The 18,838-nt window shown below is 40.4% G+C and overlaps 1 protein-coding gene across 2 annotated transcripts in view; it reads left to right on the forward strand.

The window, feature by feature from the left end:
• The window catches only part of LAMA4 (laminin subunit alpha 4), a 150,524-nt gene that overhangs the window by 86,314 nt on the left and 45,372 nt on the right, over positions 1 to 18,838 (forward strand). For both annotated transcript variants that reach the window (XM_082855560.1, XM_082855561.1), the window contains exons 12-13: positions 4,066 to 4,182; positions 16,534 to 16,682. In XM_082855560.1, the coding sequence (XP_082711686.1) occupies positions 4,066 to 4,182; positions 16,534 to 16,682 (266 nt within the window). The remainder of the gene's footprint in view (positions 1 to 4,065; positions 4,183 to 16,533; positions 16,683 to 18,838) is intronic.

Consider the following 18,838-nt stretch of genomic DNA (forward strand, 5'->3'; position numbering starts at 1 on the left):
AATGGGACCTAATGAAACTTCAAAGCTTTTGCACAGCCAAGGAAACCATAAACAAGAAGAAAAGACAACCCTCAGAATGGGAGAAAATATTTGCAAACGAATCAACAGACAAAGGATTAATCTCCAAAATATATAAACAGCTCATGCAGCTCAATATTAAACAAACAAATAACCCAATCCAAAAATGGGCAGAAGACCTAAATAGACATTTCTCCAAAGAAGACATACAGATGGCCAAGAAGCACGTGAAAAGCTGCTCAACATCACTAGTTATTAGAGAAATGCAAATCAAAACTACAGTGAGGTATCACCACACACCAATTAGAATGGGCATCGTCAGAAAATCTACAAACAACAAATGCTGGAGAGGGTGTGGAGAAAAGGGAACCCTCTTGCACTGTTGGTGGGAATGTAAACTGATACAGCCACCATGGAGAACATTATGGAGCTTCCTTAAAAAACTAAAAATAGAATTACTATATGACCCAGCAATCCCACTACTGGGCATATACCCAGAGAAAACCACAATTCAAAAAGACACATGCACCCCAGTGTTCACTGTAGCACTATTTACAATAGCCAGGTCATGGAAGCAACCTAAATGCCCATCGACAGACGAATGGATAAAGGAGATGTGGTACATATATGCAGTGGAATATTACTCAGCCATAAAAAGGAACGAAATTGGGTCATTTGTTGAGACGTGGATGGATCTAGAGACTGTCATACAGAGTGAAGTAAGTCAGAAAGGGAAAAACATCGTATATTAACGCATATATGTGGAACCTAGAAAAATGGTACGGATGAACCGGTTTGCACGGCAGTAATTGAGACACAGATGTAGAGAACAAAGGTATGGACACCAAGGGGGGAAAGCCGTGGGGGGCGGTGTGATGAATTGGGCGATTGAGATTGACATGTATACACTGATGTGTATAAAATTGATGACTAATAAGAACCTGCTGTATAAAAAAATAAATAAAATTTAAAAATTTTAAAAAAAGAAAATGAGATTCTGTCTGGTTAGGTATTCTCATAAACTCCAAAGCTCCACCTTCCCAGGACTGTTTCTATCTCTTTTTAAGTGTCAGGAAACTTTGTTTTATTTTTTGCATACGTGAAATGGATACTGAAGGCATGCTAAATAGTGCTAATTATGTCGTTTTCACTAATTATTAGTTTCTAAACTTTCTTTTGTTCAAATTGTCCATCTTTCTGTGGGAATATCTGTTTCAAAGCTAATTTTATTCTTTTCTGTCTAATGCTATATCTGGTAAATGACAGAAACCCTTTAATTTGAAGCATATCATTTTCCAACTACTGCCAATGAGCTTATCAGGCAGTGCTGTTCACACATGGCTTTGAAGTTTGGTTGTTACTTCAGGGTGTTAGCTGTGTTCCATTAAGGCAACTCAGATAGAAGCGCTTCTGGAAGGGGTCATATCTCAAACTCTGTAACAGGAAAACTGCTCTGAGACAGCTAGATAATACCAATCTTTTTGACCTCCCTTCCTTACATACTTTAAAATATTGCTTTTGTGTAGAGCTGTATTAACTACCTCTCCTTGTGAAGACGAGAACAATTAACCCCAGATATTCGCACTGTATTATGCTTGATGGATTTTGAGGGGAAATTGATTTTTTTTAATGTTCTTGCTTTAAGAGGATGATCAAATGAGATACTTTTCTGTCCCTAGACCTATGTCTTTCCCTGTAGCAAGGTATTTGGAGAAGATGGGTTTAATTCTTCTTTTCCACTAAATCAGAAAAGAGTCCAGGGAGTGAGAAAAGACATTAAGATGAACTTAGAAAGTTTTAAAGTATGTCATTCAAGTATAGGCTTTTATAATTATTTCTGTGATATCCTAGATTATACCATAACAAAAATTTCAACTCTAATTTAAATTACCATTTCTAAAGTAACCAGCTCATTTTTTACTCAGATTATAAAATGGGTCTTTTACTTTTTCCATGTTAAATTTCATTCTGTGTTGCTTTCAATCTCTGAAGCTCTACAATATTTCGTCAAAATCATAAGATCCCTGACTCTAGAACCCCAGAGTCAAAGTATAAGTTAAAGCATTCATCAAAAAATATATCCACACTTGGAACAACCCAATCGAAAAATGGGCAGAAGATCGTAATAGATATTTCTCCAAAGAAGACAAACAGATGGCCAGTAGGCACATGAAAAAATGCTCAACATTACTAATTAGAGAAATGCAAATCAAAACTACAATGAGATACCACCTCACACTGGTCAGAATGGCCATCATTAAAAAGTCTACAAATAAAAGGGACTTCCCTGGCGGTGCAGTGGTTAAGAATCCGCCTGCCAATGCAGGGGACACAGGTTCGATCCCTGATCCAGGAAGATCCCACATGCCGCAAAGCAACTAAGCCCGTGTGCCACAACTACTGAGCCTGCACTGTAGAGCCCAAGCGCCACAACAAGCCTGCACGCCCTAGAGCAACTACAGACCCCACGTGCCTAGAGCCCGTGCTCCGCAACAAGGGAAACCACAGCAATGAGAAGCCCGCGCATCACAACGAAGAGTATCCCTGCTCACTGCAACTAGAGAAAGCCTGCATGCAGCAACAAAGACCCAATGCAGCCAAAAATAAATTAAATTAATTTTAAAAAATTAAAAAAAGAAAAAGTCTACAAATAACAAATGCTGGAGAGGGTGTGCAGAAAAGGGAACCCTCCTACACTGTTGGTGGGAAAGTAAGTTGTTACAGCCACTATAGACAACAGTATGGATTTTCCTCAGAAAACTAAAAATAGAATTACTGTGTGATTCAGCAATCCCACTTCTGGGAATATACCCAGACAAAACTATAATTCAGAAAGACACATGCACCCCTATGTTCATAGCAGCACTATTCACAATAGCCAAAACATAGAAACAACCTAAATGTCCATCAACAGATGAATGGATGAAGAAGATGTGGTACATATATACAATGGAATACTACTCAGCCATGAAAAATAACGAAATAATGCTATTTGCAGCAACATGGATGGACCTAGAGATTATCATACTAAGTGAAGTAAGTCAGAAAGAGAAAGACAAATACCACATGATATCACTTATATGTGGAATCTAAAATATGACACAAATGAACCTATCTACAAAACAGAAACAGACACATAGACATGGAGAACAGACTTGTGGTTGCCAAGGCGGAGTGGGGGAGGGAGAGGGATGGACTGGGAGTTTGGGGTTGGTAGATGCAAACTATTACATTTAGAATGGATAAACAACAAGGTCCTAATGTATAGCACAGGGAACTATATTCAATATCCTGTGATAAACCATAATGGAAAAGAATATTAAAAAAAGAATGTATACATGTGTATAACTGAGTCACTTTGCTGTACAGCAGAGATTGGTACAACATTGTAAATCAACTATGCTTCAATAAAAAAAAAAAACTGAAAAAAAAGAAGAAAAAAATATAACCACACTTGGGCAATTTCCCTCCTCAGAACATCTGAGCATCTAACATAAAGAGCTCAGAGTAGGAGGAAGCGAGATCACAATTTTATGTTTTGATAATAGGGCCATTTAAAATTTTTAAAAGGACATTAAGATTCTTTTGTATATACTTTATTCCTGTCCAAATGAGCTATTTGTGCCTGGCCCAAAGTTAGCACATGATAAATGCTTTTTGGAATTAATTCAGTTTTCAATTACTGCAAATACAGAGCCTGTTCAATGCTATATCCCTAGCCCCATTTCACATTTATGGAGAAAGAGGCAAGGGCCCTCTCTGGAGTGTCAACTCTCTTTGATGTGGTGGCACTGTAAGTAATAATCATAACTAAGTTCTTTGAAGCTCCTGAAGTGCTTACTTTCATTATCTCCATTTTATAAATGAGAAAGCTGGGCCTGGGCCGGGTTGAATTACCCAGAGTGGCACAGCAATTCATTGGTGGGTCTGGGATAGGAACCTGGATCTGTCGGAGTGCAGTGGCAGCAAGCTGACAGCACTCTCCCTGATGCCTTCTTTATCTAAAGCGCCCTTTTCTTCCTCTCTCCCTTGCTCTTCCTCATGCAGAAACAGCATGACAGAGTGAGGGAACAGATGGCAGGGGTGAACGAGTCTCTGAGGATGTCTTCCGACTCACTGACAATGCCTCGGATGACCCTTTCAGAACTTGATGACATAATAAAGGTAAGGACACACGTGACTTGTTCAGGTTAGTATTTATAGCAGGTTAGAAAAGGAACTCAGTGTCACAGAAGAATAATCACCTCCAATTCAATCTATCAAGTTAGCTGGAATTGTAAAAATAAGGTCAGTTGACTGAATTTTTCAGTTCCTTTCATTGTACAGTTGCCACTAGCCACACATGGCTACTTAAATTTAAATTACTTAAAATGAAATAAAATTAAAATTTAATTCCTCAGTCACATTAGCCACATTTCATGTGCTCAACAGCACCACATATGGCTAATGTCTGCCATTTCGTTCAGCACAGATAATCACAGAAAGTTCTGTAGAAAGTGTAAATCTAGATACATCCTACTCACTCTTTACTTGTAAGTTGTGTGTTTAATAAAGCTGATATTCAAAATCAATAAATGTCACATTTTTTGAAGTAGAAATTTTCTGATAAATGCATCACGAAAGTACTCTTTTTTTAAATTTAATTTTATTTTTTTTAATACAGCAGGTTCTTATTAGTCATCAATTTTATACACATCAGTGTATACATGTAAATCCCAATCGCCCAATTCAGCACACCACGATCCGCACCCCCCCGCAGCTTTCCCCCCTTGGTGTACATACGTTTGTTCTCTACATCTGTGTCTCAACCTCTGCCCTACAAAACGGTTCATCCGTACCATTTTTCTAGGTTCCACATACATGCGTTAATATACGATATTTCTTTTTCTCTTTCTGACTTACTTCACTCTGTATGACAGTCTCTAGATCCATCCACATCTCAACAAATGACTCAATTTCATTCCTTTTTATGGCTGAGTAATATTCCACTGTATATATGTACCACAACTTCTTTATCCATTCGTCTGTCTTAGGTTACTTCCATGACCTGGCTATTGTAAATAGTGCTACAGTGAACACTGGGGTGCATGTGTCTTTTTGAATTGTGGTTTTCTCTGGGTATATGCCCAGTAGTGGGATTGCTGGGTCATATGGTAATTCTATTTTCAGTTTTTTAAGGAAGCTCCATACTGTTCTCCATAGTGGCTGTATCAGTTTACATTCCCACCAACAGTGCAAGAGGGTTCCCTTTTCTCCACACCCTCTCCAGCATTTGTTGTTTGTAGATTTTCTGACGATGCCCATTCTAATTGGTGTGCGGTGATACCTCACTGTAGTTTTGATTTGCATTTCTCTAATAATTAGTGATGTTGAGCAGTTTTTCATGCACTTCTTGGCCATCTGTATGTCTTCTTTGGAGAAATGTCTATTTAGGTCTTCTGCCCATTTTTGGATTGGGTTATTTGTTTGTTTAATATTGAGCTGCATGAGCTGTTTATATATTTTGGAGATTAATCCTTTGTCCATTGATTCGTTTGCAAATATTTTCTCCCATTCTGAGGGTTGTCTTTTTGTCGTCTTTATGGTTTCCTTTGCTGTGCAAAAGCTTTGAAGTTTCATTAGGTCCCATTTGTTTATTTTTGTTTTTATTTCCATTACTGTAGGAGGTGGATCAAAAAAGATCTTGCTGTGATTTATGTCAAAGAGTGTTCTTCCTATGTTTTCCTCTAAGAGTTTTACAGTGTCCAGTCTTACATTTAGGTCTCTAATCCATTTTGAGTTTATTTTTGTGTGTGGTGTTTGGGAGTGTTCTAATTTCATTCTTTTACATGTAGTTGTCCAGTTTTCCAGCACACTTATTGAAGAGACTGTCTTTTCTCCATTGTGTATCCTTGCCTCCTTTGTCATAGATTAGTTGACCATAGATGCGTGGGTTTATCTCTGGGCTTTCTATCTTCTTCCATTGATCTACATTTCTGTTTCTGTGCCAGTACCATATTGTCTTGATTACTGTAGCTTTGTAGTATAGTCTGAAGTCAGGGAGTCTGATTCCTCCAGCACTGTTTTTTTCCCCTCAAGACTGCTTTGGCTATTCGGGGTCTTTTATGTCTCCATACAAATTTTTAGATTTTTTGTTCTAGTTCCGTAAGAAATGCCATTGGTAATTTGATAGGGATTGCATTGAATCTGTAGATTGCTTTGGGTAGTGTAATCATTTTCACAATATTGATTCTTCCAATCCAAGACATGGTATATCTCTCCATCTGTTGGTATCATCTTTAATTTCTTTCATCAGTGTCTTACAGTTTTCTGCATAGAGGTCTTTTGTCTCCCTAGGTAGGTTTATTCCTAGGTATTTTATACTTTTTGTTGCAGTCGTAAATGGGACTGTTTCCTTAATTTCTCTTTCAGAGTTTTCATCATTAGTGTATAGGAATGCAAGAGATTTCTGTGCATTAATTTTGTATCCTGCAACTCTACCAAATTCATTGATTAGCTCTAGTAGTTTTCTGGTGGCATTTTTAGAATTCTGTATGTATACTATCATGTCATCTGTAAACAGTGACAGTTTTACGTCTTCTTTTCCAATTTGTATTCCTTTTATATCTTTTTCTTCTCTGATTGCCATGGCTAGGACTTCCAAAACTATGTTGAATAATAGTGGTGAGAGTGGACATCCTTGTCTTGTTCCTGATCTTAGAGGAAATGTGTTCAGTTTTTCACCATTGCAAATGATGTTTGCTGTGGGTTTGTCATATATGGCCTTTATTATGTTGAGGTAGGTTCCCTCTGTGCCCACTTTCTGGAGAGTTTTTCTCATAAATGGGTGTTGAATTTTGTCAAAAGTTTTTTCTGCATCTATTGAGATGATCATATGGTTTTTATTCTTCAATTTGTTAATATGGTGTATCACACTGATTGATTTGCGTATATTGAAGAATCCTTGTATCCCTGGGATAAATCCCACTTGATCATGGTGTATGATCCTTTTCATGTGTTGTTGGATTCTGTTTGCTGGTATTTTGTTGAGGAATTTTGCATCTATATTCATCAGTGATATTGGTCTGTAATTTTCTTTTTTTGTAGTATCTTTGTCTGGTTTTGGTATCAGCATGATGGTGGCCTCATAGAATGAGTTTGGGAGTATTCCTTCCTCTGCAAATTTTTGGAAGAGTTTGAGAAGGATAGGTGTTAGTTCTTCTCTAAATGTTTGATACAGTTTGCCTGTGAAGCCATCTGGTCCTGGACTTTTGTTTGTTGGAAGATTTTTAATGAAAGTTTCAATTTCATTGCTTGTGATTGGTCTGTTCATATTTTCTATTTCTTCCTGGTTCAGTATTGGAAGGTTATACGTTTCTAAGAATTTGTCCATTTCTTCCAGGTTGTCCATTTTATTGGCATAGTGTTGCTTGTAGTAGTATCTTAGGATGTTTGTATTTCTGTGGTGTCTGTTGTAACTTCTCCTTTTTCATTCCTAATTTTATTGATTTGAGTCCTCTCCCTCTTTTTCTTGATGAGTCTGGCTAATGGTTTATCAATTTTGTTTATCTTCTCAAAGAACCAGCTTTTAGTTTTATTGATCTTTGCTATTGTTTTCTTTGTTTCTATTTCATTTATTTCTGCTCTGATCTTTATGATTTCTTTCCTTCTGCTAAGTTTGGGTTTTGTTTGTTCTTCTTTCTCCAGTTCCTTTAGGTATAAGGTTGGACTGTTTATTTGAGATTTTTCTTGTTTCTTGAGGTAGGCTTTATAACTATAAACTTCCCTCTTAGAATTGTTTTTGCTGCATCCCATAGGTTTTGGATTGTTGTGTTTTCATTGTCATTTGTCTCCAGGTATTTTTTGATTTCCTCTTTGATTTCTTCAGTGATCTCTTGGTTATTTAGTAACGTAGTGTTTAGCCTCCATGTGTTTGTGTTTTTAACATTTTTTCCCCTGTAATTCATTTCTAATCTCATGGTGTTGTGGTCAGAAAAGATGCTTGATACGATTTCAGTTTTCTTGAATTTACTGAGGCTTGATTTGTGACCCAAGATGTGATCTATCCTGGAGAATGTTCCGTGCGCACTTGAGAAGAAAGTGTAATCTGCTGTTTTTGGATGGAATGTCCTATAAATATCAATTAAATCTATCTGGTCTGTTGTGTCATTTAAAGCTTCTGTTCCTTATTTATTTTCATTTTGGATGATCTATCCATTGGTGTAAGTGAGGTGTTAAAGTCCCCCAGTATTATTGTGTTCCTGTCGATCTCCTCTTTTATAGCTGTTAGCAGTGGCCTTATGCATTGAGGTGCTCCGATGTTGGGTGCATAAAAATGTATAATTGTTATATCTTCTTCTTGGATTGATCTCTTGATCATTATGTAGTGTCCTTCCTTGTGTCTTATAAGATTCTTTATTTTAAAGTCTGTTTTATCTGATATGAGTATTGCTACTGCAGCTTTCTTTTGATTTCCATTTGCATGGAATATGTTTTTCCATCCCCTCACTTTCAGTCTGTATGTGTCCCTAGGTCTGAAGTGGGTCTCTTGTAGACAGCATATATATGGGTCTTGTTTTTGTATCCATTCAGCAAGCCTGTGTCTTTTGGTTGGAGCATTTAATCCATTCACATATAAGGTAATTATCGATATGTATGTTCCTATGACCATTTTCTTAATTGTTTTGGGTTTGTTTTTTTTTAATTAATTAATTTATTTATTTTTGCTGTGTTGGGTCTTCGTTTTCTGTGCGAGGGCTCTCTCCAGTTGTGGCAAGCAGGGGCCACTCCTCATCGCGGTGCATGGGCCTCTCACCATCACGGCCTCTCCCGTTGGGGAGCGCAGGCTCCAGATGCGCAGGCTCAGTACTTGTGGCTCACGGGCCCAGTTGCTCCACGGCACATGGGATCCTCCCAGACCAGGGCTTGAACCCCTCCCCCCTGCATTAGCAGGCAGATTCTCAACCACTGCGCCACCAGGGAAGCCCTTTGGGTTTGTTTTTGTAGGTCCTTTTCTTCTCTTGTGTTTCCCCCTTAGAGAAGTTCCTTTAGCATTTGTTGTAGAGCTGGTTTGGTGGTGCTAAATTCCCTTAGCTTTTGCTTGTCTGTAAAGCTTTTGATTTCTCCATCAAATCTGAATGAGATTCTTGCTGGGTAGAGTAATCTTGGTTGTAGGTCCTTCCTTGTCATCACTTTAAGTATATCTTGCCACTCCCTTCTGGCTTGTAGAGTTTCTGCTGAGAAATCAGCTGTTAACCTTATGGGAGTTCCCTTGTATGTTATTTGTCGTTTTTCCCTTGCTGCTTTCAATACTTTTTCTTTGTCTTTAATTTTTGCCAGTTTGATTACTATGTGTCTCAGCATGTTTCTTCTTGGATTTATCCTGTATGGGACTCTCTGCGCTTCCTGGACTTGGGTAGCTATTTCCTTTCCCATGTTAGGGAAGTTTTCGGCTATAATCTCTTCAAATATTTTCTCGGGTCCTTTCTCTCTCTTCTCCTTCTGGGACCCCTATAATGCGAATGTTGTTGCATTTAATGTTGTCCCAGAGGTCTCTTAGGCTGTCTTCATTTCTTTTCATTCTCTTTTCTTTATTCTGTTCCTCAGCAGTGAATTCCACCATTCTATCTTCCAGGTTACTTATCCGTTCTTCTGCCTCAGTTATTCTGCTATTGATGCCTTCTAGTGTATTTTTCATTTCAGTTATTGTATTGTGCATCTCTGTTTGTTTGTTCTTTAATTCTTCTAGGTCTTTGTTAAACATTTCTTGCATCTTCTGAATCTTTGCCTCCATTCTTTTTCCGAGGTCCTGGATCATCTTCAGTATCTTTATTCTGAATTCCTTTTCTAGAAGGTTGCCTATCTCCACTTCATTTAGTTGTTTTTCTGGGGTTTTATCTTGTTCCTTCATCTGGTACATAGCCCTCTGCCTTTTCATCTTGTTTATCTTTCTGTGAATGTGGTTTTTGTTCCACAGGCTGCAGGATTGTAGTTCTTGCTTCTGCTGTCTGCCCTCTGGTGGATGAGGCTATCTCAGAGGCTTGTGTAAGTTTCCTGATGGGAGGGACTGGTGGTGGGTAGAGCTGACTGTTGCTCTGGTGGGAAGAGCTCAGTAAAACTTTAATCCCCTTGACTGTTGATGGGTGGGGCTGGGTTCCCTCCCTGTTGGTCGTTTGGCCTGAGGCAACCCAACCCTGGAGCCTACCTGGGCTCTTTGGTGGGGCTAATGACAGACTCTGGGAGGGCTCATGCCAAGGAGTACTTCCCAGAACCTCTGCTGCCAGTGTCCTTGTCCCCATGGTGAGCCACAGCCACCACTCCCCTCGCCTCTGCAGGAGACCCTCCAACACTAGCAGGTAGGTCTGGTTCAGTCTCCCCCAGGGTCACTGCCCCTTACCCTGGGTCCCAATACACATATTACTTTGTGTGTGCCCTCCAAGAGTGGAGTGTCTGTTTCCCCCAGTCCTGTCGAAGTCCTGCAATCAAATCCCACTAGGCTTCAAAGTCTGATTCTCGAGGAATTCCTCCTCCCGTTGCCAGACCCCCAGGTTGGGAAGCCTGACGTGGGGCTCAGAACCTTCACTCCAGTGGGTGGACTTCTGTGGTGTAAGTGTTCTCCAGTCTGTGAGCCACCCACCCAGCAGTTACAGTATTTGTTTTACTATGACTGCGCCCCTCCTACCGTCTCATTGTGGCTTCTCCTTTGTCTTTGGATGTGGGGTATCTTTTCTGGTGAGTTCCAGTGTCTTCCTGTCGATGATTGTCCAGCAACTAGTTGTGATTCTGGTGTTCTCACAAGAGGGAGTGATAGCACATCCTTCTACTCCACCATCTTGGTTCCTCTCCCACAAAAGTACTCCTAGCTCATTTTTATTACCTTTAAAAGGATTTTTTTTTTTTTTTTTTTTTTTGCGGTACGCGGGTCTCTCACTGTTGTGGCCTCTCCTGTTGAAGAGCACAGGCTCCGGACGCGCAGGCTCAACAGCCATGGCTCATAGGCCCAGCCGCTCCACGGCATGTGGGATCTTCCTGGACCGGGGCACGAACCCGTGTCCCCTGCAGGCGGACCTCAACCACTGTGCCACCAGGGAAGCCCAAAAGGATATTATTTTAAAGTCATCTGATCACCATCTCATTCTTTGACTATTTTAGCTTCCTTTCCATCCCTGTCTTCCTCTCCATCCCTACTCCCACCACTATCCTTGCTGACATCAAAATCCAGATGGATGAGTCCACCAGCTCTCAGACCTCTGGTTCCTTGAACTTCTCCTGTCCAACAAGCTTTTCCTCCCATCCACCTCTGTAATCCCTAGTATGACCAGACCCAGATCTTGTCATCACTAAGAATGCCTCTCCCAAATCCCAGTATCAAGCACCTCCCTCCCTGAGCACCACCTCTTATCTCACTTACTCTAGAAGGCACACTCCACCAATTCTCTAGCCACAGCAAAACCTCCTCCATCTCATTTGCCATTCCTTCCTTAAGCTAAAATTATCAGTATAATCATTCTTTGCAAACACCCTTTACTTCCATACTTACTTACCTCTTCCCCTATTGTACTCACCTGAGAATTCTAATCCCTTAACCCTGTAAACCCAAGTACCCTCAGCATCGTGGCCACACCAGAGAAGCCAATATGACTGGTGGGAAACCCACCTCCCCTTCTATCAGTCTGGCTGGTGAATTTGCTTCATGCTTTGCTGAAAATTAGGAACAAAGAGAGGATAATTCCCCTCATCTTCCCTCCCCAAAGCTACCAGTCTACCTGCATGTGTATCTGCACTTCTACCTTCCTACCTATTATAATTAGTGAAACGTCCCTTCTCCTGTCAAAGTTTAATCCCTCCACCTATGCTCTGAATCCCATCCTTCCTCTGCTCAAAAACATGGTTGCTGGGTTTCACTCCCAAACTGTGCCCTCTCTCTTCTGTTTTGCCCAATTCTTACTCTTTACTGAATCATTACTGCCAACATAGAAACATACTCTAGTGTCTCCTACCTTTTAAAAATTAAAAAGAAGAAAAACCCTGCTCACATCCCCTCTAATCTCTGCCCCATTACTCTGCTTCACAGCAAAACATCTCAAGAGTCATTTACAGTTGCTGTTTCCACCTTCCAGCCACCCGCTGACTACTGTACTCAACCCACTCCAAGTGGGATTCCATGTCCCTTCACTGAGACTATTTTTGTCCAAGTCATTAGCGACCTCAACATAGCCAAAACCATGGTTGTTTCTCTCTCCTCAGCTTTATTAGCCCTGCCACTAATTACCCTTCCCTCTATTTTTAAACACTTGGAGCTCCTGTCCTGGGTTCTCCAATACCCCACTCTGATTCTTCTCCTTCCTCCATGGCCATTTCTTCTCAGCCAACTTTGATAGCTTCGCCTCTGCATGTCCACTACGTGGTAAATATTTTAGACTCTGCAGGCCACATAAAACTGTTCTCCCTTATTCTTCTTTGTTTGGTTTGGCTTGATGTTTTTTAGAACTCTTTAAAAATGTAAAAAATATTCCTAGTGGGGAGCTATATAAAAATAGGCCTCAGACCACACTTGGCCCTGGGCCATGTTGGTCCCTGCTCTGGATAATGAATGGCTCAGTGCTCAGTCCTGGGCCCTTTTTTCTACTTATACTCTCTCCCTAGTTGATCGCAATGAATCCCATGACTTTAAAGAACAATTAGATGCTTGATTCCACAATGTGTACCTCTAGCTCTGAGACCTCCACTGAGTTCCAAGCTTCTATATCCAAATGCATACTTGACGTTTTCAAGTAAGAACTCAGTGTGGTATGTAGCTAAATCACAATTTCATCTACCACTTAGGTGTGTAATAGGCATATCAAACTTAACATATTCTGAATAACACCCTCTTCCCTAGTTTTACCTAGCTCAGTAACTGGAACAATCCAATTGCTCAAATCAAAATTCTGGAGTCCTTCTTGATTTCTCCTTTCCCCTCATTCCCATTTCAACCAGACCTGTTGGCCCTACTTCCAAACCGAATCCTGATTTCTGACCACTACCCTCTTCTCTGCTGCTACTCTTGAGTATGAGTCCAAGTCTCCTCATCTCCAGTATGGACTTCTGAAAGAGCCTCCTACTGATTCATCTGCCTCCACACCTGCCCCTCAAGATCCATTCTCTATGCAGCAGCAGAACAATCCTTTAAAAACATAATCAGATAACATTATTTATCCCACACAAAACCTCCAGTGATACTTAAAGTAAGAAACAAACTCATGCTACATGGCCCATGAGGCCCTAAGTGACCTTACTCTGGCCCACCTCTCTGACCTCATACCCACTCTCTCCCTCCTCACTACACTTCAGCCCACTCCTGTTCATACACTCCAACTCCTCCCTGTTTTTCAAACACACCATACTTTTTCTTGCCTCAGGACTTTTGCACCTGATATCCCCAGATCTTCAAATGGCTAGTGTCCTTGTGAACATTCAGTCCAAGTAGCTCTCTTGCCCTCAGTCACTCTCTAACCCATCGTACCTGTTATCTTTTTTTTTTGCGGTATGCGGGCCTGTCACTGTTGTGGCCTCTCCCGTTGCGGAGCACAGGCTCCGGATGCGCAGGCTCAGCGGCCATGGCTCACAGGCCCAGCCGCTCTGCGGCATGTGGGATCCTTCCGGCCCGGGGCACGAACCCGTGTCCCCTGCATCGACAGGCGGACTCTCAACCAGTGTGCCACCAGGGAAGCCCCGTACCTGTTATCTTTTATTCAAAATATTTTTTATTCCCTGAAATTAGCTTGTTCATTTATTTAATCACTTGTTTTATTTATTACTGTATATTCCCACTAGATTGTAAATTCCTTGAGAGTAGAGACTGTGTTCATAGCTATGTGTTCTATATCCTGAAAGAGTACCTGGCAAATAGTGGGTACACAATGAATATTTGTTGAGCAAATTAATGAGTAAAGGTAGAATATCCATGGTATTTTTTCTGCTTATACAACTAAAAACTTTTTTTTCACAGTATTGTTCCCCAGATGACCAACCAAATGGACTACACCCTTAATACTGTAGTCATAACATAAACCCTATGTGCTAGGAACTATGCTACATTCTGGGAGTATAAAAATAAATTAAACATAGTCCCTGCCTTCTAAGATTATATAATCTGGTGGGTGGAATAATAACGTGAAATCATAACAGTCGTGTGGCACGTGGATAATTGAAATATGTGGCAACACAGCTCACCCTAGAGAGGTTAGAGATGGCTTCATAAAGGAAGTGGTATCTGAGCTGAATTTGGAAGGATGAGTATAACTTTTCCAGGTGGATCAGACAGAAAACAAAGAGAAGTTACTCCAGACAGAGAAAATATGTGAAAAGGCACAGGTGCCAGAAAAAATTACGGCGCATGAAAACAACAATCAGTCAAGTTTGGACCATGGGATGCGGTTGGGTGGGAAGTGGTAAGAAATGATGAAATTAGTAAGAGGAGGAGTCAGTTGCTGAAGCCTCGCTTAGGAATTGGACTTGTTCATGCAAAGCAAGTGGCTGATTTTGAGAAGGGAAATAATATGATCAGATTTGCTTAATAGAAAGTTCACCATTCCTGCAAGGTGGTGGAGAGTGGATTAGAAGACTAAAAGGCTGGGTTCAGAGAAAGGCGTTAGATCGCTCAGACAGGAAAGGGCTGAGTCTAGCCCCTAGGAACACCAGCTTTGAAAGTCTTCTGCCTGGCCAGAGAAATAGGAGACCAGGAGAGAGCAGAGAAGTAGGAGACCAGGAGAGAGCAGCATCACAGAAACTGGGGGAAAAGAGGGTTTTAAGGCAGAGACCCTGGTTTGAGACACTGTCACAAACCAGAGACAGATCTGGTAAATACAGGAAAGTGTCTAATGGACCTGGCAGTATGGGGTCTGACATTGGGAACCTTGGGGCAAGAACCATTTCTGTAGTGAGCACTTCATCAACACAAGAGAAGAAGCTGCAGGGGAAGCTAGAGTCAAGTAATTGTTTGTTTGTTTGTTTGTTTTTTAGTAGGAACTTAAGCATATTTATATCTGAGAAGAGCCAATAGCTAGGGAGCAAGATAACAGAAAACAGGGGCACTGAGAAAATAGGGGAGCATGCCTTGTACAGAAAAGGAACACTTTTCATCTTAAAATATGAGGAAGATGTAGCTGTAAGTAAGTGTATAGGGTTGGCTGGGGAGGGAGCTGGGGGTGGTAGCAAAGAGTTGGGGAAACTCCTGGTTGTCGGTGTTGGAGGCTCTTAGGGGTTATCAAAAAATGGTACCCCTTTCAGCACCCAAGTTCTAAACAAGTTGAAAAATAAACAGTAAATATTACGACCAAGAATATCACCTTTATTTCAGCTAAACTGAGGGTGTGGCTTCTTAAGAGATCTCTTAGCCAAGTGGGATTGCTGATACTCAATCCCAGAATTAGGCAGGTCTGCCCAAGGAGACCAGCAGCACCGCAGGGTTCCTGGGGCGGGGAGGGGCTTCTCCCCAGGACAGCTTTTGCTGTGTGCAGGAGCACAGGGAAACTCAGCTTTCTGCTAGCTGCTTGCTCCTAAGAGCAGAAGGGTGGAGTTGAGCAGGCTCTGTATAGTTATCCCCTAAATTGACCAAGCAAAGAAACCACTCCTCTCAGGGCAGAATAAGGAAAAGGTGGAAAGGCCTGTAGTTCCACTAATTGAGCTGCCTTCATAGGGAAGGACCATCACATTGGGAGCTGGAAAAAAGTGTTCCCACTAACAGTTAGCTTATGTCTTCTAAATAAAAAAGAAAAGAAAGTGACCTGATGAGAATTGGAAAGGGGTGGGGGAAGGAATTATTATTGGCTTTGGAATGGTGACAGTGTTTAGAGTCACTATGTGAGTGACGGGGAGAGCGAATTCTTTTCAGCGTTGAGGGCCCAGCCAAGGCTGAAAGTCATAGGTTTGCAGCAGCATCCTGTGTGTGGTCTTTGGCTAAGATCATAGGTCTACTGTTGAATTGAAAATTAAGAGAGGTCATGTTACAAGGTGAGTGTCAGGGAGAGTAGTCAGCAAAAGAAATACAGCTGAGAGGTCAGATAAGATGAGAACTGAGTGATACCTATTAGGTTTAGTAACTCAGAAATCATTAAGTGAATTTCTGTGTTGGTGGAGTATTGAGGTAAAATCCAGACTGGAATAGGTCAAAAGCGTGAATTTAAAGGTGATGAGATAGAGATAGCATGCATAAACACTTTTTTTTGGTGGGGGGGGTGTCTATTTTGCTATGAAAGGGATAAAAAAGTAGGGTAATAACATTAGGGAGAAGTGTGGACAATGGAGGGTTTCTGTTTAGTTTTCTTTTCAGATGAGAGATGGCAGAGCATGTCTGAATTGTAGGGAAGCAATCAGTAGAGAAGGAGTTGAAGATGCAAGTAGATAAATATCTATGTATAACCTTTTAGACTCTTGTAGATCTGTCCTGAAACTTACTGAACTTCATAGTAAGGAGGAATAGAGATTATCTTTGGTGCTCCCTGGGAAAAATATTTTAAGTCCCTCTAAATTCAATTCTTTTTTAAATATTTTTAGAATGCATCAGGGATTTATGCTGAAATAGATGGAGCCAAAAATGAACTACAAAGAAAACTATCCAACCTAAGCAACCTCAGTCATGATTTAGTTCAGGAGGCTGTTGACCATGCACAGAACCTTCAACAAGAGGCTGATGAATTGAGCAGGTAATATCCTGGTTTTAGAAATGCAAACATCTTTATAGGCTGAGTAACTTATTTTTATTCAATTTCACATGACAGGGTTGCTGGGATACAGTGTTAGCAGTTTGGTTTTAGAGTTGGGTTTGCTTATTTGTTTTTCTGTTTGTTGGTTGGCTAGTCTGAGAGCCAATTATTGTTTATTGCAGTTGCTTTGGGGAGACAGTTTTTCGATTTTAAAAAATCTGTCAGATTAGAGATCTGTGTTGTGGGAGGGGTAGTTCTGTTCCACATTATTGATAAGATAACCTAACACATTTTAGTTATAGGGATATAACTGCTGCCCAAAATAGTATCAAGTAAATCAGATCCTTCTGCAAGGTCTAATTCTGCCATCATCACCTATTTATTTCAGAGACAGCATTAGCTTTCCACACCCAAGTATCTTAAGTAAAGCTGGTTGGAAGCTGGCAATACGTGGAACTTGTGGCAGATACTCCAGCCATTCCCCAGTGCCCAGCAGGAACTATTTGATTTCAGCACCTGTTAAGAGAAAAATCAATTGATAATTTTCCTCGCAGTATCTAGAAAAGAGTCCGAAGCACTCATTTAATGTTAATTGAAATGTACTAAAAGACTGGCATTGAATTCATGACCCTGAAAAAATAGATAAATAATGAGATCATTATTGAGAAAGATTGCAAGTCTGGCAATTAGAAACAAGGATTGTGAAGGTCATGAATAAAATAAGACCCAGTATTCACTTCTGTTCAAAACTTAAATCACCTTTCTTTCCTGATTGCCAAGGGCAGGGGTGGGAGTGGGGATGGAGAGATCATGGGTAAAACCTTGGTGTGTGAGATGGTGTTGTATCCAGCTCAGTGTCATGCTCCCAGGGAATGTGCTTCTGATCAAGCCAATAAAATGGAACTTGGAGAAAATACTAGTTTTGGTAACAACTGTATTGGTAGATTATTATTTTTGAGATTAATTCTGTGGCCCTCTTCGTTGTTCTTTTGTCATTTAGTAACTACATCCCATTGAATGGGATCCCAACACAGACCTTCTCAACCCTGCAGCAAACAGTGTTCCAGCTAGAACTTCTAAGGAAGTTACCCCATGCTTTACATGAAACATAATCAGAAATATCAATCACCCTGAAGCCCCTTTTTTACGTTTAGCATATTTCTGACTACATATATTCAGGAAAACATCCAAATTTATAGACGTCTTCCCTTCAAAATGTGAATATTCTTCAGCATCTATCTGGTGTACCCAGTGGTTTGCATGTTTTGCCTCAAACAGAGAGAAACATAATTCATCAAGAAGCTTCCATTTCAAAAGCACATCTTTATTTTCTATATTGATGTAGTACCTGTTTTGTGCCTAGTAATGAAAACAAAGTAATAAAGGCTTTTTGTTTCAAGCTCTTTGATATATCCGCTCACCACTCTAGCCAGCAAAATTTTTAAATATTAATAAATATTGGTAACATTTTATACCTTTTATCCCTTTCTTTTAAAACTTCCTCAGGTTTTACTCTCTGTGCCATTTCTGATAACAGGGGGTTGTGGGGAGATTTAAGTAGCAGGCATTTGGATCAGAATTTCCTCTGCAGAGCAGGGCTGCGTTATGACCTTCATGGGCCATAAAAAATTTTTTTTAATTATATGTCATTACTACATAGGTATAAAGGCTAATGTAATCATTATTGTTATCCTCATTTTTTTCTTCTGATTTTAAAAAAGTTAACATGAAAGCATCTTTGTGGGCCCCTGAATGGTTGTCAGCCCTACTGCAGAGGAGCCAGAATGATGGTGAACTCCAACAAAAAAGAAGAAAGTTGCCAAGGAAATAAAGAGGAAGTTCCTCTGAGCCTAAGCCGGTGTACAGGGACTGAAACTGGTTGGAGGAGGCTGAGAAACAATTGGCTGAGCTCAGTAGGTCAGGGTGGTGTGAAGAGAGGAGCCAGTGTAGGATCTGCAGTGTCATGTACTGCATCACAGAGAATCTTCTGAGAAGTTACTGATGAATAAAGTGATACTAGTCAGAAATTTCTGGAATTGGGAAAACAGTATGGAACTGGTGGATTTAAGACTGAATAAAATTAAGACAAAGGATTTAGGATGAGCTGCAGAAGAGGGGGCTGGAGTTTGTATTATAGAGGAAGAAGTGTTTGTCAA

This window comes from Leucopleurus acutus (genome assembly GCF_964270905.1).
Source record: "Leucopleurus acutus genome assembly, chromosome: 15".
Taxonomy (NCBI): Eukaryota; Metazoa; Chordata; class Mammalia; order Artiodactyla; family Delphinidae; genus Leucopleurus; species Leucopleurus acutus.